This window comes from Nicotiana tabacum, chromosome 10, assembly GCF_000715075.1.
Source record: "Nicotiana tabacum cultivar K326 chromosome 10, ASM71507v2, whole genome shotgun sequence".
NCBI lineage: Eukaryota > Viridiplantae > Streptophyta > Magnoliopsida > Solanales > Solanaceae > Nicotiana > Nicotiana tabacum.
The window spans coordinates 16,762,307-16,789,874 of NC_134089.1; the positions used below are offsets into that span (position 1 = coordinate 16,762,307).

At 38.3% G+C, this 27,568-nt stretch overlaps 1 protein-coding gene across 1 annotated transcript; it reads left to right on the plus strand.

Moving 5' to 3' along the window:
• Nucleotides 1-1,904: 1,904 nt before the first annotated feature.
• On the plus strand, nucleotides 1,905-3,516 carry LOC107801008 (acetylajmalan esterase 1-like). The gene has a single exon (XM_016624272.2). The coding sequence runs from the start codon at nucleotides 2,263-2,265 to the stop codon at nucleotides 3,373-3,375; it is 1,113 nt and encodes a 370-aa protein (XP_016479758.1). The 5' UTR covers nucleotides 1,905-2,262; the 3' UTR covers nucleotides 3,376-3,516.
• The last annotated feature ends 24,052 nt before the right edge of the window (nucleotides 3,517-27,568 follow it).

Genomic DNA, 27,568 nt, shown 5'->3' on the forward strand with positions numbered 1-27,568 from the left:
GCTTTAAATTAGCCAATTGATTGGGCGCCATTGTCGATAAGAATGTTCCAGATGCCGCGTCCGGCAATCGATGAAAATCAGACATAGCTTCGAGGTTTCGGGGGATGTTCTCCTCCACTAAGGAAAAAGATTCATCCTCTATGATGGCAGTTGCGTTCTCCCATTGATCAGGGAACACAACTACCAATGAAATGACGTGACTCCCTTCACCAACATTAGATGAAATATTTATGAGAAAATAAAAAAGGAAACTAGAAGAAAGTTTAGGATATGGAAGAGAGTTTAGAATATGGAAGAGAGCAAATATATAGGGAAGAGAGGATCAGAGAAAGAATTTGAAGTCTCAAGAGTTTGAGAGAGTAAAAATTTCAAATTCGGGTTTGGCTATCCCTATTTTATAGAGATAGAGGCACCAAATCCGAAACAGTTTGTCATAATGGGCACCAAACTAGAAACGGTTCATCATAATTGGCATTAGAATCGAAACGAAAGATCCTATCAAAGGTCACACACAAATCGACGCAATGCACCGGGAACATGCATCATCATGACGCATGACATCATGACGTCACCCCTTCTCTTGGACCAGATGGCTCTAACAAATCACCCGAAAAATTTAAGAGATTTAAAATACACGGCCCATGGAGAACCACCTTGCCTGCTTGCTACAACGACCACGACCTATGTTATTTGTTCAACGAGCTCGACCATGAACGGTATTATCCGCTCATTGAGCTCGACCATGAACGGTATTATCTCCTCACCCACGAGGTTGACCTCAACAAGCAGAGGGACTGATTGTATGGGGTAAAAATTATCTTGGTTATGTTCAGACCATATCAGCATTAAGAGGGTCTTCGAAGGTTGCCACGTGTCACCGGTATGACTTCGACTAAAAGCATATTCAAGGTCGATATGATCTAACATGAAATGAAGAGCTGAGTCGAGGAGTCAATAGAGATCAAGGTCGAGGACGAGTACTCTTCTTAAGCAGAGTAATAACAGCTAGTTTTATGATAAGCCTTTAAAGTCTCTAGAACTGTACTATTATGATTTTGTGGCACATGTCCCCTTATAAATAGAAAGAGACATAGTTATAGGGGACATGAAACACTCCTTTGTAAGAGAAAAACATTTTGACATTCTCTGAAGATTCTTGCTTTATCATACACATACAAAATATACCTTTTTCTTGAGAACCTTATCTAACTTTTCTCCCCGATCCAAGAATGATACGTATATTCAAAGGCTCATCAACTATTCATCATTGTGAGAAAGAATATCACCATTTTCAGGTGACTCACATACTTTTATTTACTTAAATGTCATTCATTGATATTTATTATTATTTAATGTTACCTTCGGATCATTGAATATAGCAGTGTTATCACCATTTATTGCTACTTAGATAATATGGATATTACTTGCTATAAAATCGGTTAATATATTTTTTGAATACTAATGTTAGTTAAGATTAATTTTATTTTATTAGAAAATCTAATTGTTTAAATCAAGATTTAAATTTTGGGTCAAACAATTGTAAGTTATAAACTGAGATTTTGAATTATTCACACGCCAACCTTTAGAAACAAAAAAAAGAAGCTAAAATAATCTTTAACTTCATAAATTAGTTAAATTAGACCGTTATGAAGTAAAATTATTGTATAAATTAGTCAAATTAGATCAGCCATCAGAGGTATCCGTTAAGGTTGACCGACACACTTGCGTTTATAACACGAATACTACTTTTTTGGGATAAAATAACACTAATACCTATATACTCGTGCTTATAATTTATTTGCAACTTTGGACTGTCATATGCAACTTGCCGCATTTTAAGGCGTCAAGCTAATCCAAATTGTTAATACTGTCATACACCAAAAACCTACTGCTCCTAATATTATTAGGGAAATGTGATATAATGAGACTTGATAGAAAAATGTGAAGTAAGTACTAGGATTGACCGTTAGAAAGTACCTTATCTTAAAGTGCTAGTGGTACAGGTACTTGATGTTTTCATACTATTTTTTCGCTCCGTTTTTTTAGTACTTTGCCGTTGTTACTAATTATTGATGTTGTTTTATTTTTTTGTTTTTAAGATGTTGGTATTATCTTTTTGGCCTCTATTACTATTATTGATGTATTAAAATAGTCTCTCTACTTCCAAAATAAAGATAAGATCTGCGTCCACATTACTCTACCCGTTTTGTCAGGAGGGAGTATATATTATTGTGCTAATCAATTCATTTCGCGTGTTCAATTATGGCTTCTATAGTAGTTGCTTTCTTATTCCTCTCAACAGCCTTCTCTCTCTCTTTCTGTTCAAATGCCAAACAAACTGCAATTTGCCCATTTAATTCCATTTATCAATTGGGTGATTCACTTGCCGACACCGGCAACCGAATTCTTATCCCCGGAATTCCTCCAACTTTCCACGCCGGTCATCTTCCTTACGGTAAAACTTACTTCGGAAAACCCACCGGCCGATTTTCCGACGGTCTTTTAATGATTGATTACATTGCAATAGCTCTTAAACTTCCATTCCTTAATCCTTACTTATCAAAAAACTCTTCATTTATTCACGGCGTCAATTTCGCCGTCGCCGGAAGTACGGCACTTGATAAATCATTCTTCGATAAAAGAAACATTAGCATTAAATCGTTTAATCTTCCATTAAGTACGCAAATTGAGTGGTTCAAAAATCACCTTAATTGTACTTGTAGAAGTCCAACGCGATGCGCTAAGAAGCTTCGAAATTCACTCGTTAATATTGGTGCTTTTGGTGGAAATGATTATTTCACTGCCTTTTCTAATGGTAAATCCACTGAAGAGGCTAAATCTTTTGTTCCATTTACTGTCAACGCCATTGTTGAAGGCATCAAAGAAATCATTAAATTAGGAGTGAAACGGATAGTTATCTCCGGTGTTTCTCCATTTGGTTGCTTACCGTCGCTACTGACTTCATCTCCGAGCTCCGATCCCGATGCCTACGACGAATTCGGATGTTTGAGAAATTATAATAAATTTGCATCATTTCACAATAACTATCTTCGAGATACAATATCTTTGGTAAATCGTCAGTTCTCAGATGTTGTTATTCTATATGTAGATTATTATGGAGCTTTTTTATCTATTTTTCGAAGAGCGTATTATCTGGGAATTGATCGTGAATCGTTACTGAAAGCGTGTTGTGGAATTGGAGGAAAATATAATTTTGATGGGAAGAAAACTTGTGGATCAAATGAGACTTCAGTTTGTTCTGATCCTTCAAGATTCATGAATTGGGACGGCGTACATTTGACTCAAAAAGCTTATCGTCATATTTCAGAGATTCTCATTACTGATATCTTATCGAACATTGATTGTATATGGTGAATGAGAAAACCTAAGGATTTTGAAAATGTTATTCATGTATGTATTTCCAGATCCCAAATAGATATGGCTTCGATATGGGGACAGAACTCTGTGCTTGTTTTATTTGATCCATTTTAGTTATACAAGTCCTTTTGTTTGTAAGTTGTTATCGTCTCGATTAGCTGGATGTGTGTCTACAACACTAATATACCCAGTGTATTCTCAACAGGTATGTGGGGTCTGGGAAGGTAGCTTGTACGCAAACTTTATCCCTGCCTAACAAAGATAGAGGGGTTGTTTTCAATAGACATTCAGCTCGAAAAGGGTGAGAAGAAGAAGGATGAGGAGGAGAAAAGCAAGAAAAGAAGAGAAAAAAAAAAGAGGAAGATCAAGAATAAGTTGTACTACCAAATAATAACAATAGAGAATACAATACCAGGCAAACAAATACCTAGATGCGTGTGTCTAATAACGAATAATCAAGAGAAACAACGTCAACTTTTTAATACCAATATCATCAACTGTAATTTCAGCTACAATGTCGCAAAACATAGCAAATTAAAAAGGCCGCAAACTTACCTATAAGGATGTAGTAAAGTGATAAGTATTTCTTCATTTTTAATCAGAACGTCCCGTGTTCGAGCCCTGAATATAGAATCGCCTTTATTAGGGAGTGTTTTACCACCTAATATGAAATTTTCTCGCGCGAATTCGAATTTAGTCCGGCTCAACGTGGGTACCGGACACTGACGAGGAAATTCTGAAAGCTTCCTTTATCAGAATTTCTCTTTCTTTCTTCTTGCATGCTTGGAATAAAAGCCATGGCCAAACGACCCTAGGCAGATAATTCATTGCGACTCGATAAACAACAGACTCTTTGGCTATTATAAGGCAGTGCAGGCAGGGTCATACGCATGAATTTTTGTAAGCGGTGTTTAAATTTATAAAAAACGAGAATAATAATTTTAATTATTATACTTCTAAACAAAAAATAGTCCAGAGTAGGTTTTGTTGAGTCCTATATTAACAAAAACGTGAAGGACTATTTATATTCAAGGTTATATATCAAGGATCAAAATAATCCTACCCCTATACTTCCTACTTGTTGTTCCTCCAAACTTTGGGGAAAAAAAATAAGAAATACCCAAATTTATAACTGGTAATTGAAAAATAGCTACAGTTTCAAAAATAATCGGAATGTTACCATTTTTCATACAAAGATAAAATTTGAACAAAAATACCCTTAAAAAACCTGAAAAATTCCAGCATAATGTGTTGGAGTTCGAATTTTTTACATATGAGATTCCAACATAATGTGAAGAATCAAAATAGAATTGCAAGCTCAATATTAGAAAGAATAACTGGAAGTAGAACTGAAATTTTTTGTGGAAGAAAATAGTTGGATAATTTATTTAATTCATTAATGGCCTTATATAGGCTTACAAATTAACTTGAACATGTAATCCCATTAAACAAACTCTCCTAAACTTTAGGAAAAGATATCTGTAACTCTAGGAAATAGGAAAAATATCTACAACTAACAATAACAAAATAACAACTTAAAGCTATAACACTAGCTATACTACAGACTTGGTCAACACTAAATGGGACTGATGTTGTACAACTTTAACACCCCCTTTCGACATCGGCTCTCATTATCTTAACCATGCCTAATTGATAGCAGAAATTTTCAACCTTGTTGACACTTAAACCTTTTGTGAACAGGTCTGCTATTTGATGTTCGGTTTTAACATGCTCCAAAACAATTTCTCCTTTCAACACTTTTTCCCTGGTAAAGTGATAATGCACTTTCACATGCTTAGTCCTTGCGTGAAAAACTGGATTTTTACCCATGAGCGAATTGCTGATTGATTGTCACAGTACAAGGGAATCGTGTAGCCTACTAGTTGTTGTACATCTTTCATCAACTGCATAAGCCAGGTACTTTCTTGAGCTGCAACTGTTGCTGCCCAATATTCTGCTTTTGTTGTTGACAAAGATACAGTTGGTTGCCTTTTATTGCACCAAGAAATTGCTCCAGTTCCAAGCTTAAACACAAATCCACTAGTTGAGCGACGGGTATCATGGTCAGGGGCGGCCCTTACCTAAGAACAACAATGTCACAAGAAAGGTTAAGTGGATTCTCTATATTGTCAATTGAGAAATACTTATTAAAAGTTATGATTATAAGAAAATTAAATTACTATGTATCTCAAAAAAGCTAAAAAAAAAAAAGACTTCAAATCAATTTTAAAAAAAAAATTAAAAAATTAAGGCCCCTCGTAAAGTTTGGCTTTAGGCCACAAAATTTGTCGGGCCGTCCCTGATCATCGTCTCCTGCATAGTCCGCGTCACAGTACCCAACTAACTTGCAATCGTCACCTTTCTCGTACAAAAAACCATAATTAATTATACTTTTTACATATCTTAGAATTCGCCGAACAGCCTCCATATGATGTTTCTTTGGATTGTGCATGTAACAACTTATTACACCAATTGCAAAAGAAAGATCAGGTCGAGTTTGAGTTAAATAAATCAGACTCCCTACCAATTGTCGATACACCATCACATCTTCTAAATATCCTTCCCTTCGTGGGCACACATCTTGGCATTTGGTTTAATTGGTGTTGCAATTGGCTTGCACCCCAGCATTCCGAATTTCTTCAACAAATCTCTGGAATACTTTTGTTGATGAAGAAAAATTCCTCCTTGAGTACGATCAATCTCCAGGCCAAGAAAATGCTTGATTTGTCCATGTTCTTTCATGTGAAGCTTAACAGATAAATTCTCCTTTGTTTGGAGAATTTCATCTTCATTATCACCAGTTACGATCAAGTCACCGACATGTACTAGCACTACATCTAGCTTTCCTCCATTGACTTTGACAAACAAACTTGAATTTGCAGATGTAATAAATAACCACTTTGAGTTAAAAATTCAGCAATTTTACCATACCATGCCCTTGGCGATTGCTTTAATCCATAGAGCGCCTTCCTTAGCTTACAAACATATTCAGGATGTTCTTGGTTCTGGAAGCCCATTTGAACCATGTAAATTTCTCGATCCAGTTCTCCATGTAGAAACGCGTTTTTACATCTATCTGCCACAAATTCTAATCTTTACTACCAGCAAGTGCAAGTAAGACTCACACAGAACTTTGACACTGGACTGAAAGTTTTATCGTAGTCCAAACCATATTCTTGAGTAAATCCTCGAGCTACCAAATAATCTTTATGCCTTTCGATAGACCCATCTATGCGATGCTTTATTTTATAAATCCATCTGCAATATATAGGCTTCACATCTTTTGGCTTTGGCATAAGCTCCCAAGTTTGATTTTGTTCTAATGCTGCAATTTCCTTTTCCATAGCATTAGTCCACCTTGGATCTTCAAGTGCTTCTTCAAATGTCTCATGTTCTGTCGTATATGCTTCTTATACTATGTCGGCATTGGCATACTTCGGGTTTGGTTTTCTGATCCTTATTGACCTTCTGAGTGTGGGTGGTGTAGCTGCGCTACTAGGCTCACCTTCTTCACCTGGTTGTTGGTATACACCAGATTTCCAAGGACTTTAAGTCACGTCTCCTTCAACATTACCTTCAAAAGTTGCACCATCAGCTTCATCTACACTCAACTGAATCTGGGACGAGTCTAACACATCCTTGAAAATATCCGAGTCGGGCAACACTTCCTTATCCGAAGACCACCATGAAGAAGTTTCATCAAATACTACATTTCGAGAAGTGCAACACTTTCCTGTTTTTGGATCACAACATCGCCACCCTTTTCTTTGACTGTCATAGCCTACAAAAATACACCTGACAGCCTTCTTGTCCATTTTGCTACGTAGATGATCTGCTATAAAAACATAGCACACACATCCAAACACTTGCAAATAACTGATATTAGCTTTCATATTCCACAACTTGTCAAAAAGTGAAAGAAAATTTAACCCTTGTTGAGGAAGTCTATTGATCACAAAAGCTGCAATCTTCATTGCTTCTGCCCAAAATTTGTTGGGAATAAACCCCACAGAAATAATATTCACGGTAATAAAAGTGGAATAATAATGTAGTACCGACATACGGTAATTAACAAGAATAAAAGAGTAAAATCGATACCAAAATTTTTACGTGGAAAAACCCTTTTAATAAGGGAAAAAACCACTGCCCCGAGAGGAGCAACTGATATCACTATAGTAAGGAATTTTACACTTTGTAGGTCCGAGTAAAATATTCCAAAGACCACTATAACACTCAAAACAAATAACCCTCTTTTGATATTCCCACCTCACTACAATATCACTCACTCTCTATTTTTCTCACAGACTATTTTCTTATACCCTATCTGTGAAACCTCACTCTTTCTTTCTCTCTTTGTTGGTGTATAAAAATGAGAGCCGAAGCTCTCATTTTATAGGCGGAACCTTACTCTCTCACGCTTACTGTTTTTGACATTTTTCTCTTCTACAAATTTGGTATGCCTACCAATCTTGACTTTTGAAATCTTATAGATTTCACTCAACCAAAATCAGATTTGGTATCATTATTGCTTTCCCCTTTTTTCTATATATATTATTTAATGGGGATGGACCCCACAACCTCCCCTTCCAGACCCATTCACCTGAAGGAAGTAACACTGGAGGTTCTAGTTTGAGTGTATGCTGACAAGTTCTTTGCATAGCTCAAACTTGTCTCTTGGTACCAGTTTGGTCAGCATATCCGAAGGATTCTCACTTGTATGGATCTTCTTTACCTGCATAAACCCATCCTCTATCCTTTCTCGAATCCAATGATATCTCATGTCGATATGCTTCGTCCTTGCATGATACATGGTGTTTTTGCTCAGGTCTATTGCACTTTGACTGTCACAATAGATGACATACTCCTTCTGGTGCAATCCAATCTCTTGAAGGTACCGTTTGAGACATACCATCTCTTTGCCAGCTTCAGTAGTGGAAATATACTCTGCTTCAGTTGTAGAGAGTGCGACACACTTTTGCAACCTCGACTGCCATGATATAGCTCCCCCTGAAAATGTAAACAAATATCCAGTAGTGGATTTTCTGTTATTAATGTCACATGCCATATCAACATCTGTATAGCCCTTCAAGATTGGATCAAATCCTCCAAAGTACAAACAATCTCCTACATTACCTCTTAGGTACCTGAGTATCCACTTGACTGCTTCCCAATGTTCCTTTCAGGGATTTTCAAGAAACATGCTAACAACACCAACTGTGTGAGCAATATCAGGTCTAATATATATCATTGCATACATCAAGCTTCCGACTGCTGAAGAATAAGGAACTCTAGCCATGTTCCCTTTCTCCTCCTCTGTTGTAGGACACATCGTTTTGCTCAACTTTAGATGACTAGCAAGAGGTGTGCTGACTGGCTTAGCATTCTTCATGTTGAAGCGTTCTAGTACACGTTCAATGTACTTCTCCTGAGATAGCCACAACTTTCTACTTGTTCTCTCTCGAACAATCTTCATCCCTAGAATTTGTTGTGTTGGGCCCAAGTCCTTCATATCAAATGACTTGGACAAATCTCTCTTCAACTTTGCGATCAACCCCTTGTCTTTTCCTACAATTAACATGTCATTCGCATACAACGACAATATAATAAAGTTATTCTCGGAAAATCTTTGAAGTATACACATGGATCAGAATAGGTCTTTAGGTATGTTTGACTTTTCATGAATGAGTCAAACTTCATATACTTGGTGCCTGCTTCAATACATAAAGACTCTTATTCAATTTGCACACCATGTGTTTCTTTCCAGCTACTTCAAATCCTTCTGGCTGCTCCATATAAATCTCCTCTTCCAAATCTCCATGAAGAAATGCAGTTTTCATATCCAACTGCTTCACTTCAAGATCTAGGCTAGCTGCTAAGCTCAAAATTGTTCGAATAGAAGTCATTTTGACAACAGTTGAGAAAATTTTGTCAAAATTAATACCTTTCTTTTGTTCGAAACCTTTAACCACCAATCGAGCTTTGTATCTGACCAGCTTGCCATTTCCATCTTTCTTGAGTATAGAGACTCATTTGCATTTAATTGGTCTTTTACCCTTTGGAAGTTCAACCAGCTTGTACGTACCATTTTTCTGTAGAGATTTTATCTCTTCTTGCATAGCTTTCATCCACTGATTCTTTTCTGGATGGGACAGCACCTCCTTAAGACTTTCTGGCTTCCTCTCATCACTGATGAGGACATACTCTGTGGAAGGGTACCTGCATGACTTTACCCTTGGCCTCTCTGATCTCCTCAGAGGTTGAGGTTGTTCTTCTTCCTGAGTGGGGTGCTCCACTTCCTCGATACCTTCATCAAGTTGCTCCCCCTGCTCAATAACCTCACCAGGTTGCTCCCCCTGCTTGGCAACCTCATCGGTCGTACTTTCTGTACTTGTGGGATTGTTAGAAGTAGAAAGAATAGTAACAAGGTTAGGAATTATACCATTCTTCGCCTTTTCTGACATATCAACAGTAGTTCAAACTTCACTTTCTCGGAAGATTACATCTCTGCTTCTAATGACCTTCTTCTTTACAAGATCCCACAATTTGTACCCGAACTCTTCATCTTTATATCCAATAAATATGCAGGGAACAGATTTATCATCCAGCTTTGTTCTCTGCTCTTTTGGTACATGTGCAAAAGCTCTGTAACTGAACACCTTCAGATGCGAGTAGGACACCTCCTTGTTGGTCCAAACTCTCTCTGGGATGTCAAACACCAACGGAACTGATGGACTCCTATTGATTAGGTAACATGTTGTCTGAACTGCTTCACCCCAGAATGACTTAGCCATTCTGAGCATGCTTCTCACTTTCTCCACAATGGTGCGGTTCATTCTCTCGGCTACACCATTGTGTTGTGGGGTTCCAGGAACTGTCTTGTCATGTCTGATCCCATGACTTGAACAGTACTCTTTAAATTCCCTTGAAGTGTACTCACCTCCATTATCACTTCGGAGTCGCTTTAGCTTTCGACTCGTCTCCCTTTCTACTAGAGTATGAAACTTCTAGAAAACTTGAAACATCTGATCTTTGGTTTTCAAAATATAAACCCATAATTTTCGTGAAGAATCATCAATAAAAGTAACAAAATATTTGTTACCGCCCATTGATTCAATTTCCATTGGGCCACAAACATCAGAGTATACTAAATCAAGTATATTCAATTTTCTTTCAGACGATGTATGAAATGAGACTTTATGTTGCTTACCAAATAAACAGTAGTCACAAGGTTTTACTGTTGTACCTTTGGCATAAGAAATGAGTGATTTCTTGGCAAGAATCTGCAATCCCTTTTCGCTCATTTGACCCATTCTTTTATGCCACAAATCTGCAGAAATCTCATCTTGTGCCGCGTTCAATTCACCTTGGCATATTTCTACATTTGTCCTGTACCACGTGCCATGAGCAACTCCCTTTGCAATCACCAATAATCCCTTAGTGAGTCTCCACTTTTGATTTGCAAAATAGTTCTCGTATCCATCTCGGTCTAAAGCAATTCCCGAGATAAAGTTCATCTGGAAATCAGGTACATGCCTCACATCCTTTAGAACCAATGTGCATCTGACATTTGTCTTGATACATATGTCACCAATCCCCACAATCTTTGAGTAACTTGTGTTACCCATTCTCACTGTGCCGAAATCACCTACTACATATCTGCAAAAAAGATCTCTTACCGATGTGGCATGGTAAGATGCTGATGTGTCAACTACCCATTCTGACTCTGGACCTGACAGGTGAATGCATTCCTCTTCCTCATTTATAAAGAGGACAACATTATCATTGTTTCGGACCATGGCAGCTGTGTTGTCGTCATTCTTTTGGCCACTGGTTTCACCTTTGCCCTTCCTTGGATTTGGGCAATCTCTTTTGAAGTGACCTGGTTGATCATAGTTGTAGCAATTTTTGGCTCTTGATTTGGAGCGGTTCTTTGACTTCCCACGAGCTTCGGATCTACCATAGTTGCTCGAACTCCTTTGATAACTCGTGCCTCTACCTTCTGTGATGAGAGTTTGCCCTTAATTTTCAGGCTTCTTTCTCATCTTCTCATTGAGTAGAAGAGTCGATGTAACATCTTTCAACTCAATAGTAGTCTTACCGTGCAGGATGGTTGTTGCCAAATTATCGTACGAAGATGGCAACGAGTTCACTAGCAAGATGGCTTTATCTTCTTCCTCGATTTTCACTCCGAGGTTGGCAAGTTGTGTGATTAGTCCGTTAAACACATTTAAATGCGACAAATTTTTTTACCTCCACCCATGTGTAGGGCGTATAACTGTTTCTTCAGGTACAATTTATTTGTCAACGTTTTGGACATGTATTGGCTTTCCAACCTTGTCCAAATTCCACGTGCAATGTCTTCATCAATGATGTTATTTACCACATCATCTGACAAGTGCAACCTGATTGCACTAGTAGCTCTTTTATCCAAGTCAGCCCAATCCTCAGCTTTCATGGTATCAGGCTTTTTGGCATCAGCATCTAGTACCTTGTGTAATCCTTGTTGGATGAGCAGATCCCTCATCCTTCTTTGCCATGTTGAGAAACATTTATCTCCATTGAATTTTGCTACTTCGTACTTTACTCCAGACATTTTTATTTTTCACCGAGTGTAGTACTATCGATAATGAATAGTATTTCAGTGAACGAGCAGAACTTGTGCTCTAATACCAGTTGTTGGGAATAAACCCCCACAGAAATAATATTCATAGTAATAAAAGCAAAATAATAATGTAGCACCGAGATACGGTAATTAACAAGAATAAAAGAGTAAAATCGATACCAAGATTTTTACGTGGAAAAACTCTTTTAATAAGAGAAAAAACCACAGCCCCGAGAGGAGCAACTGATATCACTATAGTAAGGAATTTTACACTTTGCAGGTCCGAGTAAAATACTCCAAAAACCACTACAACACTCAAAAGAAATAACCTTCTTTCGATATTCCCACCTCACTACAATATCACTCACTCTCTATTTTTCTCATAGACTATTTTCTTATACTCTATTTGTAAAACATCACTCTTTCTTTCTCTTTTTGTTGGTGTATAAAAATGAGAGTTGAAGCTCTCCTTTTATAGGCGGAACGTTACTCTCTCACGCCTACTATTTTTGACATTTTTCTCTTCTGTAGATTTGGTATGCCAACCAATCTTGAATTTTGAAATCTTATAGATTTCACTCAACCAAAATCGGATTTGGTATCATTATTGTTTTCCCTTTTTTCTTTACATATTATTTAATGAGGATGTACCCCACAAAATTGTCCCAAAACATTTTTCGCTTGAAGCATACACCGACAAATTTTTGCTAAGTGTCTGTTCTTCCTTTTCGCTATGCCATTTTGTTGCAGCGTGTTTGCACATGTGAACTAATGACGTATTCGACACTCTCGAAGGAAGTCAGCAAACTCATTTGAGGTATAATCCCTACTATTATCTGTTCGCAAGCAAAGAATTTTCTTACCAACTTCTGCTTCAACATCCTTTTTGAACTCTTTGAACTTTGAAAACGAATGAGATTTTTCCTTTAAGAAATAACTCCACACATACCTGGAAAAGTCATCAATAAAAGTCACATATATTTCATCCCACCAATGGACATTTGCTTGACAGGTCCAAATACATCAGAATGAATTAATGCTAGCAGTTCCTCTTTAAATTTGGACTCTTCAAAAGGCAACTGATGCGTTTTACTGTATTGGCATCCCGCACAAACGGTGTCTGTTCTTACTTCAAGTTGAGGAAGACCCCTGATCATTGATTTTTTCATCATCACACTTAGCTTGGAATAACTCATGTGACCCAATCGTAGGTGCCATAAATCTGCAATCTCATTCTTTCTAGTCTTTTCTACATATTTCGACTCTGCAGACATTACATAAAGTGACTCTAATTTATGCCCTTTCATAATTGGATTTTCTAAGTTATTGAGATCACGATATACTATCACATCATGAGGACCGAACAGAACATAGTTGCCATATGATGTTAATTGTGATACTGAAAGCAAGTTTTTCTTCATACTTGGAAACATGATCAAGTGAGATTTGGATGGAACTTTGTTGAGAAGAAACTATCGTCTTACCAATGTGAGCAATCGGTAGCCTTGAATTGTTAGCCGTAACCACAATACGACTTCCATTGTACGCTATTAGGTTCTGCAACTTTTGCTTATCACCTTTCATATGATTTGCACAACCTTAATCAATGATTCAGTCGTTCTCATGATCAATTAATTCAAATATTGTTGATGTGAGTGCTAAATCTTCATCTTCTATAGCAAAAAATGTTTCAGCATCCCAATCATCTTTACTTTTCTCATTTGAATTTGACATAGCAGTATTGCTTTCCACATACTTCTTCTTGGACCAGCAGTCTTTTGTCGTATGACCTTTTTTTCACAATTGTAACACTTCTCTTCAAATTTTTTATTGTTCCCATGATATTTCAAAGCTCCCCTTGAGCGTGAATATCCATCTCCATGAAAATTGCTTATTTTTAGAACTACCAGCAGTATGTTGCTTGAAGTTCTTGGTTTTGTTGGTATAGAGAGCTTCTTCTTCACTTTTCACCGAAGATCCTACCATTTGCTTCGCCATTATAACGACCCGACCGGTCATTTTGAGCTTTTCCACTTTGCTCGCCAGTTCTCGGGAATGACCAGCCCCGTATGATGTATTACGACTTATATAAATCATCATTTTTGGTTTTCGGAATAATCGAATAGATTTAGAAGAGCAATTCTCAGTTTGAAGCTTTAAATTTGAAAGGTTTGACTAAGTTTTGACTTTGTAGTACTCGATCTCGGATTTGAATTTTTGTGATTTGTTTAGCTCCATTAGGTGATTTTGGACTTGGAAGCGCGTCCGGAGTGTATTTTGGAGGTCCGTGATAGATTTAGGCTTGAATTGACAAAATTGGAAATTTGGCATTTTCCGGTCGGTAGTGGAAATTTTGATATTAGAGTCGGAAAAGAATACCGAAAATTGAAGTAGGTCCGTTGTGTCGTTTGTAACGTATGTGCAAAATTTTAGGTCATTCGGACGAGGTTTGATAGACTTTTTGATCGAAATTCAGAAGTTTTTGGAATTCTTAGGCTTGCGTTGATGATTTTATTTTTTGATGTTGTTTTGAGCGTTCCAAAGGTTGGAACAAGTTTGAATGATGTTATAGGATTGTTGGCATATTTGGTTGAGATCCCGAGGGCCTCGGATATGTTTCGGGTGGTTAACGGATTAATTTTTGGACTTTGGACTTGGCAGATTTTCTGGTGTTGTTGCAGAAAATTCTTGTTCATCGCGTTCGCGGTGGGGTCCCCCATTCGCGAAGAGTAAATGAGAAGCTGAGGAATTTTTTCTATGCGTTCATGAGGAGGAGGACACGAACACGGAGGTTGAGTAAAGTGTTCTATGCATTCGCGTGTCAGGGAACGCGTTCGCGAAGGAGTGAGTTGGTAAAGCTTCGCGTTCGCGAAGCTGTGGATGCGTTCGCGAAGAGAATTTTTGGAGTTAGAAGAGATTAGCCTACGCGAATGCGAGAGGACCGGCACGTTTGCATAGAAGGAATAACTAGGCAGTCAGATTATATTTAAAAATCGAGGGTTTAAGTCCAATATCACAAAAACCATTAGAGAGCTCGGGAGAAGGTGAAATTTGAGGAGATTTTCAGGGGAGTAATTGGAGTAAGTATTCTTCACTCATATTTGGTTTAATTTCGTGATTTAGTCTTGAATTTCATCATTTAATTTGAAAAAGTAGAGTGGAAATTGGGAAAAAATGAAAGAAAAGTTTGAGAATTCTTTTGGGGATTTGAATGGGCAATTGAGGTCGGATTTTGATGGATTTGTAATGGGTAGACTCGTGAGGGAATAAGGATTCTAGTTTTGTGGTTTTTATCGAATTCTGAGACGTGGGGTCGGGTTTGGCCAGTTCAGGGTTTTTTAGGTAAATTGGTTATTTTCGAGTAGGCTTTGTTCTCTTAGTATATTTTGATGGTATAAATCTATTTTTGGTTAGATTTGGAGAATCCGGAGGCCGATTCGAGAGGCAAAGGTATCGTGGGCTAGAATTTGGCCCGGATAGAGGTAAGTAATGATTGTAAATGTTGTCTTGAGGGTATGAAACCTCAGATTTCACATCGTTGTGCTACTTTGTGGTGACGCAGACGCTAGATGACGAGCGTGGGGTCGTGCACCGTTGGGGATTCTGACTTAGTTCATCCCGTATGACTGTTAAATCGCGTATTTGATTGAAATTGTTTGATATCATTGTGTTTTGGAAAGTATTATCATGTTTTGGAATGAATGCCATATTTGAGCCTCGTGCCAACTGTTTTGGACCCTTAGGGGATTTCTACTACTATTCCTCACTGTTTTGACTTCATATTTATACTCAGTCATGATGTATTCTACTATTTTCATAACTCAGCCATATTTACTCCGTTTTGATATTTTAAATGATATTCTGGGCTGAGCATCATGTTTTACTGTTGTCCGAGTGGCTTGAGAGATTTCTGACTGAGTGAGGCTGAGGGCCTGTGTTGTGAGGATATTATGGGATCGGGCTGCGCACCGCAGTAGTGTTGTTCTGATTCATGATTATGAGGTCGAGGGCCTGATTTGTTACGCCACGAGATGGCTTGTTATGAGGCCGAGGGCCAGTTTGATTATGCTACATGATGGCTTATTATAGCGTTTGGGCTGTAGGAGCCCCTCCGGAGTCTGCACACCCCCAGTGAGCGCGGGTACCTAGTGTGAGTGATGTGATGTAGCCCAAGGGGCTGATTACGAGTGATTGTGAGGTAACCTGAGGGGCTGGTTTTGTTGATATTTTGCCCGAGGGGCAATGTATGGTACATTTTTGCCCGATAGGCTGTTTATGTTTCTATTTTTTACTTACTGTTTTATCACTCGTTTGAAACTATTGAATGTTTTAAAAAGGGTTTTACTGAAACTGAGCTTGATTTATGAAGTGAATGATTTCTGTACTGTTTTGGAAATGTACTACATTTGTTGTAGCGTTATGACGTGGTTTACATGTTTTCTTTCTGGTCAGCTATCACTTATTTTTTTTTCTTACTGAGTTGGTGTACTCACATTACTTCCTGCACCTTGTATGCAGATTCAGGTATTTTTGAACCCGGTAATGGGTGTTGATTGCTCAGTGGCAAAGTCATCGGAGTTAGTAAGGTAGTTGGCCGACATTCGCAGCCCTGCTCTTCTCCCTCTTGTCTTCCTTAGATTGTTTTTAGTATATTTTCAGACTCTTCATTATATTCAGACCTTAGTAGATGCTCGTGGCTTGTGAACCCTGATATCGGGCTTGTGTATTTATTCCGCACTATTTATTTAGATTTACATCATGAGATTATTGATTAATAAATAGTATAAAAATGACTTTTATTGAATAATGGTTGATTCAGGAATTGTGTTGGCTGGCCTAGTTTCACGATAGGCGCCATCACAATCGGGTCGGTTTTTGGGTCGTGACAAGTTGGTATCAGAGCCTAGGTTACATAGGTCTCACGAGTCATGAGCAGGTTTAGTAGAGTCTCGCGGATCGGTACGAAGACGTATGTACTTATCCTCGGGAGGCTGCAGAACCTTTAGGAAATTCCACATTCTTGAATTCTTATCATGCGTCATTGATTCAGCTTGAAATGTAACTCTTTGAATTCTTTTCACGCGTTTGTATGTGCACATGAACGCTTGGTATCAGCTGTGCATCGACGGCTTATGATTCCCTGATCAAGGGGCAAGATGTGATCTCTGTTTGTTGATGTTGGGCTAGTCTGGAGGACTTAAGGCCAGGCCTTGCCTGTAGCTTGAGCCCTGAGCTGTTGATTGAGCGAGCGCGTGTTTCTGGATTTATATGTTCGATAGTGTCCCTATTAAGGGAAGTGGTGACTGGATAGTTATGTGATAAGGATGATATGACTGCAAGATGTGTTCATATGAATTGAATGAGACGAGAATGGTCTGCTTGGGGGTAGCAAGAACTATCCAGTGCTTGATGTCCATCGTGATTTGGTGTATAGCCTTGAGTTATGGGTGTGTTGGAGGATCCTTTCATGTTGCCTAGTTGGGAAGCGAAGTAGATTTCACATTGTGATATGAGTTCAGACTCAGGAAGATTAAGTGATTGCGTAATGTTTATGATGGTGGAAGGGTATAAAGAGATGTTAGTTTGAGGCGAAGCAGGTGGGTTATCTCCTGCGGAGTGTTCTGATGTTTGTGTGATCCTTACGTTGTTTGTTGGAAGGTCTCTTTTACTAGTGAAATATATGTTGCAATTTGAATTTGCGTCACGTAAGAGATTGGGCTTACTGTTACGAGGGTGAATGCGAGATTTGTAGAAGATTTGAAGTACTAAATGGTCTGTGTTGCACGAGCTTATAAAGGATTAAGTTTAATCTCACTATGGTATTATGGTAGTAATAGAGTATATGCATTATGAGTTATTGTGTGATTTGATCTATGTCTTTGAGCCAAGTGAGGGGAGTCCTCTATTAATTAGTTGAGTGCACTGTTATGTGCTATGTTGGTTCCAGTTTGAGGCATACCAGTGAATCCGTTATGGCTTACGGAGGTTGAGACCGAGGATGGCTCGAGTAAAGGAAATTTCACTAAAGGTTATGTTATGCTTTATGGGTGTGAGAATCACGTAGTGACTTGAGTTGTTATGGGTAAAGGGTGTATGGTACATAGAACAGGAAGTTGCTTGGTTGCATTAAGGTGAGGTTACGTTCTGCAGTGTCGGGGTGCTAATGGAGCATTGGTCGTCCGGTCCGTTTGATCGGTCTAATTGCAGTTTGAGTAGAGTGAATGACTCTCGAGACTGGTTCTAGTGGATTCAATATTTTACATGTAATACTTGGAGATCTTCAGGTTGTATATTTGATTAGAAACTGAGGTTTGCATTGGAGGGAGTCAAGACTTGTGGCATTTCTATATCAATTATGGGATTCTATATATCAGTATCAAGAAGGTGAAGGTAATGGCTTTGGATTCGCAGGAAGTCTTTTCAGGGTAGGTATTTTGAATGTGGTGATTTTGGGAATATTTAAGAGAGTATTCAGCGGCTTATGAGCCTTAGACGGTATGGTTTTATGCTTGGGTATCGTGTGGTGAGTCTGGGTTGAGGAACTGTGGTATTATAGCGAGAAGAAGTATCAAGTTGAAGTTAAATAAAAAGGAACTTGGATAGATGGGATAGCTTGGTAGTAGGTCGGATCGGCAAGGTAAGGATATGATTAGCTCTTTGGGTGCTTACGAGGTAATGAGTTTCTACAGGTGTTTCGCAGTAATGCTCTTGGGTTTTAGTGGCCTGCGTAGCTTGGTTGAGTTAGAAGGATTCAGTCCTGATGATTTAGTTTTGTGCAAATAGAATTCAGAGAGTTCTTGATAGTTTCTACCACGGTTAGAGATGTATATTTTCTACAAGTGTGAGGAGCATAAGATGTATAATGTCTTTCTTCTAGATGGTATCAATGAAAAGTTCTTGGCTAGTTGAGTACGTAGTTGCTTGTGGCTCGGAATGGATATGAAGTTCTCATGGTTATCCTAGGATGCTATGGTATATGTGGTATGTTTTGTAAGATTGAGATTTGCATGTGTAAGGTCACGGTTCAGTTTTGAAAGGAAGGTCACAAATTTTTAGGTAGCATGGACAGTTTCATATGACTAGATAAATGAGATCACTAATTGTTATGGCTTGATGAGGGTATACATTTTAGAAAGGGCGATGTGTTTGAGTTGAGGATACTTCATTAGTATTGCGGCACTCTCTTATTGGATCGACTGCTGATATTCGAGTTTGCTTGGTGGCATAGAAGAATTTTAGGAGTACCTCTCGTGGAATAATTGGGTATTAGAGGTATGTTGTATGTTCGGACGGTGGAGTTGGGATTGGATATAGTGATTCACGTGCTGTATGGATTTGGAGACTGGGAGCTCTCATAAATAGTTTAGGTCGTGGTTGTGGACCGCGTATATCGGTCTGGTGTGGTGAATATTGGAGGTTTGGAGACCCGAGTGGATCCTTGTTACTTAATATGCTAGATCTTGGTGTGATATTGGGTATGAACGAGTTGTCTCCATGTCGTGTTATTCTAGGCTATTGCGCTAGGACGACGATGTTGGCTATGCCGGGAATTTTGAGTGGCAAGGTTCAACGAATTATGTTCCCAGTATGGTGGTTTAATTTTTGAAGACCCAATAGATGACTGGGAAGGGTTGTCTTTCTTATTTGGCCTTCGTGATGGATGTCAGTGCAGAGACTCCTACCATTGATTCAGTTCCGGTGGTGAGGGACTTTCTGAATGTGTTTCCTACTGTCGGGCATGTCGCCGGACAGGGTTGTTAATTTCGGTATTGATCTGGTGTCGGGCACCATATCGTATGGCACCAGTGGAGTTAAAGGGGTTGAAGGAGCAGCTTCAGGAACTCCTTAATTAAGGGGTTCATTGGTAGGCCAATATAGATATGTGTTCTACATCGAGTCGGCTTGGTTGACCCCGAGTTGTATTGTTGAGGGATGTGTTGATTCGATTTTTATTGAGCATATTAGAGATCTGGGGAGATCCATGAGTTACCTTTCCGTGTTGTGAGGCATTGGGAATTATTGGTTATAGACACATGTGGTGCGGTTTTATTGGGGTCTCTCAGTGGAATTTGAGCGGGAAGAGTATTGGGTATTGCTCGACAGATGGCATATCGGTTGTGTCCTTTCGGGTTTGTATGATGTTTTGTTAATTTCTTCGTCGTGGTTATGATGATTTGCTTTGGTTCTAGATATCAAAATTGCGCGTGGTTATCGATTTTGAGCATAGTGACTTGATGTGTTTCATGTGGACTAGTGTGTGGATAGGGTCGCGCATTACAACAAAGTTACGTAGAGGTATGATCCTTCGGGGTTAGATTCGTGTGTTCTATTTCTATAATGTGTGACGGGTTCTCAGCATTGTGTGCGGTGGTACTGGTGAGCTTGCAGTACAACTCGCTCATTTGAGTCATTTTTCATGATTTGAGTACGTTCGGATTGTTGCTTATTGGTGCGCGGATTACACGAGTTGTGGCTTTAGATTGTATTGATGTGTCATGTCACCAGAGTAGTTGTGTTGGATTAGATGAGATCGTTGGGATCTAGAATGAATACAAACGGATTCAATTTCAGCGTGTTGGAAGGATAATGTCGATGTTCGGCTTAGAAATTTGCTATGGTCCTTGCCAAATGAGGAGTGGCTTCACGAGTGGTTGATCTGAAAAATGGTTATGACTTTCTATGTGTTTCATTTATCATTGGCAGTATACGGAAGTGTTGGAATGAGGCTTTATTTGATAAGAGGTTGGTTATCGATATTCGGTTGTTCTAAGCAACTATTGTGATCAGAAGTTATCGCTACGAGAGTTTGAGCTATGTGGTATATCATGTAATTGCATCTGAGGCTACAGATATGGTTTGTTACAGCTTGTTCGGGCTTATTTAGCGTATAGATGTGAGATTCTGATCTTGTAGACAATTTCAGAGTGGAAATGTGGTTCTAAAGTTATGGGCTAGGTTAGACTGTGAAATTTTAGTTACATTGTGTTATAGGACCTATATAAGATAGGGTGACGTGAGATCACCCCCGTGTATGTGCATTGTAATATTACACAGTGATTTGATAGTTTTCGGAACAACTCTGGGCACGTTCGAGGATGAACGTATGTTAAAGTGAGGGAGGATGTAACGACCCGGCGGTCGTTTTGAGCTTTTGTACTTCTCTCGCCACCTCTTAGGCATGACCAGCCCTGTATGATGTATTACGACTTATGTAAATCGTCGGTTTTGGTTTTCAGGATAATCGGAATAGATTTGGAAGAGCAATTCTCAGTTTGAAGTTTTAAATTTGAAAGGTTTGACCAAGTTTTGACTTTTTAGTATTCGATCTCGGATTTGGATTTTTATGATTTGGTTAGCTCCGTAAGGTGATTTTGGACTTGGGAGCGCGTCCGGAATGTATTTTGAAGGTCCGTGGTAGATTTAGGCTTGAATTAGCGAAATTGGAAATTTGGCATTTTTTGATCGGCACTGGAAATTTTGATATCGGGGTTGGAATAGAATTCCGAAAATTGGAGTAGGTCCGTTGTGTCATTTGTGACGTGTGTGCAAAATTTCAGGTCAATCGGACGAGGTTTGATAGACTTTTTGATCGAATTCGGAATTCGGATGTTTTTGGAATTCTTAGGCTTGAATCCGTTGATGATTTGATGTTTTGATGTTGTTTTGAGCGTTTCAAAGGTTGGAACAAGTTTGAATGATGTTATGGGATATGTTGGCATGTTTGGTTGAGGTTCCGAGGGCCTCGAATGTGTTTCAGGTGGTTAACGGATTAATTTTGGAACTTTGGACTTGGTAGATTTTCTGGTGTTATTGTAGAAAATTCTTGTCCATCGCGTTCGCGGTGGGGTCTCGCGTTCGCGGTGGGGTCCTGCATTCGTGAAGAGTAAATGGGGAAGCTGAGGAATTTGTTCTATGCATTCACCAGGAGGAGAACGCGAACGCGGAGGTTGAGTAAAGTGTTCTATGCGTTCGCGTGTCAGGGAACGCGTTCACGAAGGAGTGAGTTGGTAAAACTTCGTGTTCGTGAAGCTGTGGACGCGTTCGTAATGGGAATTTTCGGAGGCAGGCGAGATTAGCCTATGCGAACGTGAGAGGACCGTCGTGTTCGCATAGAAGGAATAACTGGGTAGTTAGATTATATTTAAAAATTGAGGGTTTAAGTCCAATATCACAAAAACCATTAGAGAGCTCGGGAGAAGGTGAAATTTGAGGAGATTTTCAGTAGAGTAATTGGAGTAAGTATTCTTCACTCATATTTGGTTTAATTCCATGATTTATTCTTGAATTTCATCATTTAATTTGAAAAAGTAGAGTGAAAATTGGGGGAAAATGAAAGAAAAGTTTAAGAATTCTTTTGGGGATGTGAATGAGCAATTGAGGTCGGATTTTGATGGATTTGTTATGGGTAGACTCGTGAGGGAATAATGATTCTAGTTTTGTGGTTTTTATCGAATTCTGAGACATGGGCTCGGGGGTCAAGTTTGGTCAATTTCAGGATTTTGATGTAAATTGATTGTTTTCGAGTGAGCTTTATTCCCTTAGCATATTTTGATGGTATAAATCAGTTTTTGGTCAGATTTGGAGCATCCGGAAGTCGATTCGAGAGGCAAAGACATAGCGGGCTAGAGTTTGGACCGGATAGAGGTAAGTAATAATTGTAAATGCTGTCGTGAGGGTATGAAACCCCAAATTTCACATCGTTGTGCTACTTTGAGGTGATGCACACGCTAGATGACGAGCGTAGGGTCATGCACCGTTGGGGATTGTGACTTAGTCCGTTCCGTATGATTGTTAAATCACGTATTTGATTGAAATTGTTTGATATCATTGTGTTTTGGAAAGTATTATCATGTTTTGGGCTGAATGCCATATTTGGGCCTCGTGCCAACTGTTTTGGACCCTTAGGGGATTTCTACTACTATTCCTTATTATTTTGACTTCATATTTGTACTCAGTCATGCTGTATTCTACTATTTTCATAACTCAGCCATATTTACTCCGTTTTGATATTTTAAATGATATTCTGGGTTGAGCATCATGTTTTACTGTTGCCCGAGTGGCTTGAGAGATTTCTGACTGAGTGAGGCTGAGGGCCTGTGTTGTGAGGATATTATGGGATCGGGCTGCGCACCGCAGTAGTGTTGTTCTGATTCATGATTATGAGGTCGAGGGCCTGATTTGTTACGCCATGAGGTGGCTTGTTATGAGGTCGAGGGTTAGTTTTATTATGCCACGAGATGGCTTGTTATAGCGCATGGGCTGTAGGAACCCCTCCGGAGTCTGCATACCCCCAGTGAGCGTGGGTACCTAGTATGAGTGATGTGATATAGCCCGAGGGGCTGTTGTTGTTTCATGTTGTTGCCTGAAGGGCTGTTCTTGATCCATGTTTTGTCCAAGGGGCGGTTCTTGATTCATGTTATGCCCAAGGGGCTAATTACGAGTGATTGTGAGGTAGCCCGAGGGGCTGGTTCTGTTGATATTTTGCCCGAGGGGCGATGTATGGTACATATTTTGCCCGAGGGGTTGTTTACGTTTCTTTCATTTTTACTCACTGTTTATCACTCGTTTGAAACTATTGAAAGTTGTTTTAAAAAGGATTTTACTAAAACTGAGCTTGATTAAGAAGTGAATGATTTCTGTACTGTTTTGGAAATGTACTGCATTTGCTGTAATGTTATGACGTGGTTAACGTGTTTTCTTACTGAATCTTTTATTTACTTTTATTACTTATTGAGTTGGCGTACTCACATTACTCCCTGCACCTTGTGTGCAGATTCAGGTATTTCTGAACCCGGTAGCGGGTGTTGATTACTCAGTGACAGAGTCATCGGAGTTAGTAAGGTAGCTGCCCGACGTTCGCAGCCTTGCTCTTCTTCCTCTTTCTTCCTTAGATTGTTTTTAGTATATTTTCAGACTCCTCGTTGTATTCGGACCTTAGTAGATGCTCGTGGCTTGTGACACCCCGATGTTGGGCTTCTGTATTTATTCTACACTGTTCATTTAGATTTACATCATGATATTATTGATTAATTAATGGTATAAAAATGACTTTTATTGAATAATGGTTGATTCAGAAATTGTGTCGGCTGACCTAGTTTCATGATAGATGCCATCATGACCTGGTCGGATTTTGGGTCGTGACAGTCATGGCTTCTTGACCAGCGAGCAAATTTTCGAACTCCACAAGTGATGGTTGATTTGGCCATCCTTGTACTGCAACAACAAAACCTCTATATTCAGGCCTCAAAGCATGGATAAATATTCTTTTTGTCCCTATTTCCCTAATTGGAGCCTTTGAATCTAAATCTGAAATTTCACAACATATAAACTTTATTTTATGGAAGTACTAGGCAATTGTCATATCACGTTGAGCTATTGATAAAAGCTCATTCTCTAAAAGATGCAGCCTTGCGTCATTCTTCTTTAAGAAAAGTGCAGCAAGTGTGTCCCATGTTTCTTTTGGTGTTTTAGCATCATGGACATGCTCCAACACATCTTATTCGATTGTTGTTTTGAGAGCAAACATTGCTTTGCCTGCTTTGATCTTCCACTTCCGCAAGGTTCCATTCCCATCCTCCGCCTCTAGTTATGTAACTTCACTTCCGTTGACCACTTCCCAAAGATCTTGGCCCTACATATAAGATATCATACATGTTGCCCATGTATTGTAATTCTGATTAGGGGTATACATGAGGTAGTTTGGTTCGGTTTTTTATTAAACCAAAATCAAACCAATTATGTCGGTTTACTAAATTTAAAATCAAATCAAACCAACATATACTCGATTTTTTCTGTTTCGATTTTTTCTGTTTCCTTGGTTTTTCAGTTTATTTTCGGTTTTCCTTTTTAGTAATATTATGCTTGAAAAGAGATCAAATAATCACCAATTGTCCGCATAATTACTATTCATTAAAATAATTTACGAGGAATAGCAACAGCCCATATGAATCATAATTCCAAGACCTTCCATAATAGAAAATGACAACAAACATGTGATAAACCAAAAGCTGAAGTCTACAACCCAACTTACATCCCACAAAAATTATTAAGTTAGTTAAAGCTGGCTAAGACAAAAGTTAGAAAGAAGCAGCAAGCAGCCAAGCACCATGAATGTTCTGAACTAATCAATACTCAAAGCTTCACCTGGACATTCTGAAAAGAAAAAAAAAATAATTACATGTTAAACAATATAAAGATAGAATCAAATTCATTATGAATTAAATATATAAAATTACCTTCTTCAACTTGCTCAATTTTCTTAATTTCTTCTAGATAATCTTGAAGCTTGCATTCTTTAGGTGACTTTATCCATTGTTGAGTGCAAATAAGAGCTTCTACTCTCTTTGGTGATAAAGAACTTCGGTATGAATCGAGAATTCGACCACCGGTACTAAAGCTGACTCAGATGCAACAGTAGAAATAGGAATTGAAAGAACATCCCTTGCCATTTTTGAAAGAATTGGATAATTGTTAGATGAAGCTTTCCACCAAGCCAAGATATTTAAATCCTTGGTCTTCTCCACATTATTCGTCAAGTATTTCTCAAGCTCAGATTTTTTCTCAACATCTCCCTCGTCTTCCAAATGTTTCTCCCAGCGAGATAGCAAAATATCACCAACTTCACTCACCATACTAGTTTCACCTCTAGAATTGTCATTAGAAGATTTAAAAAAAGAATAATTGTAACGATCATACAAACGAGTTAAATCACCTGTCACCTGATCTGATTTCAATTTTCCCACCAAAGGATTGTATGATATACTAAAAATGAAGTTCACATACTTCATTTTATATCTGGGACCTAACACAACAGCAATGAACAATAACATGTTCAAATTTTCAAACTTACCCCTGTATTTATCAAACTTTCCTTTCATCTTGTTAGCCATATCAATCAAAATAAGATCTTCACTGTAAGAATACTTTATAATAGCATTTCGAACATTAAAAAATTCATGGAAGAATACATTCGAAGTAACATACAAGCTTCCTAAAAATTTTAAAGTTGTCTGGTAAAAAATATTAAGGAACATGACAAAAACTTTCACAATCTTCCAAATCATCAGCGGATGGATGTCCTTTCGTTACCTCTCGACAATACTTTTGGTACTTATGGTCATCCACGCGCATTCTTGTAAAGGCATTTTCAAATTTCACAACTGTATCTAACATTGTATATATAGAATTCCACCTAGTCTCAACATCAAAACTCAAAAGATCATGATTGTCTATCTTAAGTTTCTCAACATGTGACTTGAAAAAAGTAAACCTTGAAGAGGAAGACTTGACATATTTTACAGCATTTCTAATACGAGAAATGGGCTCAATTTTGTTCATCTAACCCATCTTTTACAATCAAGTTCAAAATATGTGCATTACATCTAACATGTAAAAACTCATTTCCCAATACTACTCCTTTCCGGACATCAATGCGTGCCTTCAAATGCTTAATAGCAACATCATTCGCACTTGCATTATCTAGTGTCACTGTAAACAACTTATCAATACCCCACTCTAACAAACAAGCTTCAATACCCTTAGCAATAGTCTCTCCCTTGTGATCTGGTGTTTGAAAAAAGTTAAGTATCTTCTTTTGTATACTCCATTCATCATCAATCCAGTGGGCGGTGACAACCATATAAGTAAACTTTTGGAGTGATGACCATGTATCACTAGTAAGACATACATGTTGGTTCTTAATAAGCTTTTTAAGTTTTTCTTTCTCCTCTTGATAAATCTTCAAACAATCTCTAGCCACAGTTACACGAGAAGGTAATTCAAAATTAGGCAAAGCCTTAGACATTAACTTTTAAATCCCTCTCCCTCAACAACTTTAAATGGCTACTCGTCAATAATAACAAATTCGGCAATTGCCCTCCTAATATCCTCCACATTATACACTACCCTTTCAATAGTTATTTTACCAGATTCTTGTCCCCCTTCTTGGATAGGTGTAAGTTTCAATGTAGATTGCTTCCTATCAACAAATCTAAAAGGAGATTTAAGACACATGAAATTTAAATGATTCTACAAAGTAGAAGTTCCATTAGTCTTGGTCTCGGAAACAAAGTGTTTTACACAATAATTGCATTTTGCTCTACGTTTGCCTCCTTTATCAATAAATTTTGTAAAGTGATTCCAAATCTCAGATGTTTCTCTTCCAGTATTACCAGGCTTAGAATCGGAATCTGAAGGATCTGTCCTTTTTTGCTTTTTAGGAGGAGTGCGTGTATGAGAAGTGTTTTTACTTTTTTTTTGAGGTGCCACCAACACAATTGGAGGATCATTGACAATCATCTCCACATCTATTCCAGTGGTATTTTCCATCTAGAAAGAGAGTCTCTATAGAAAATAAAACTTTCTAATTATTAACTGAAATTTAAAGAAAAATAATCGAGAAAAAAAGAAGTTCGGAAGCTTCTCAAATCTAAGGGGATAAAATAACATAATTAGTTTAATATAATACTTTAGCTTACCAAAGGAGCTTCCTGCTTTGCAATTCTTGTTAAGAAGCTCCAGTGAAGTGGATGGAAGAGTTTTCACTATTTGGGGTTCTTTGACTTTGGAGTTGGAAGATGGGAAAGATAC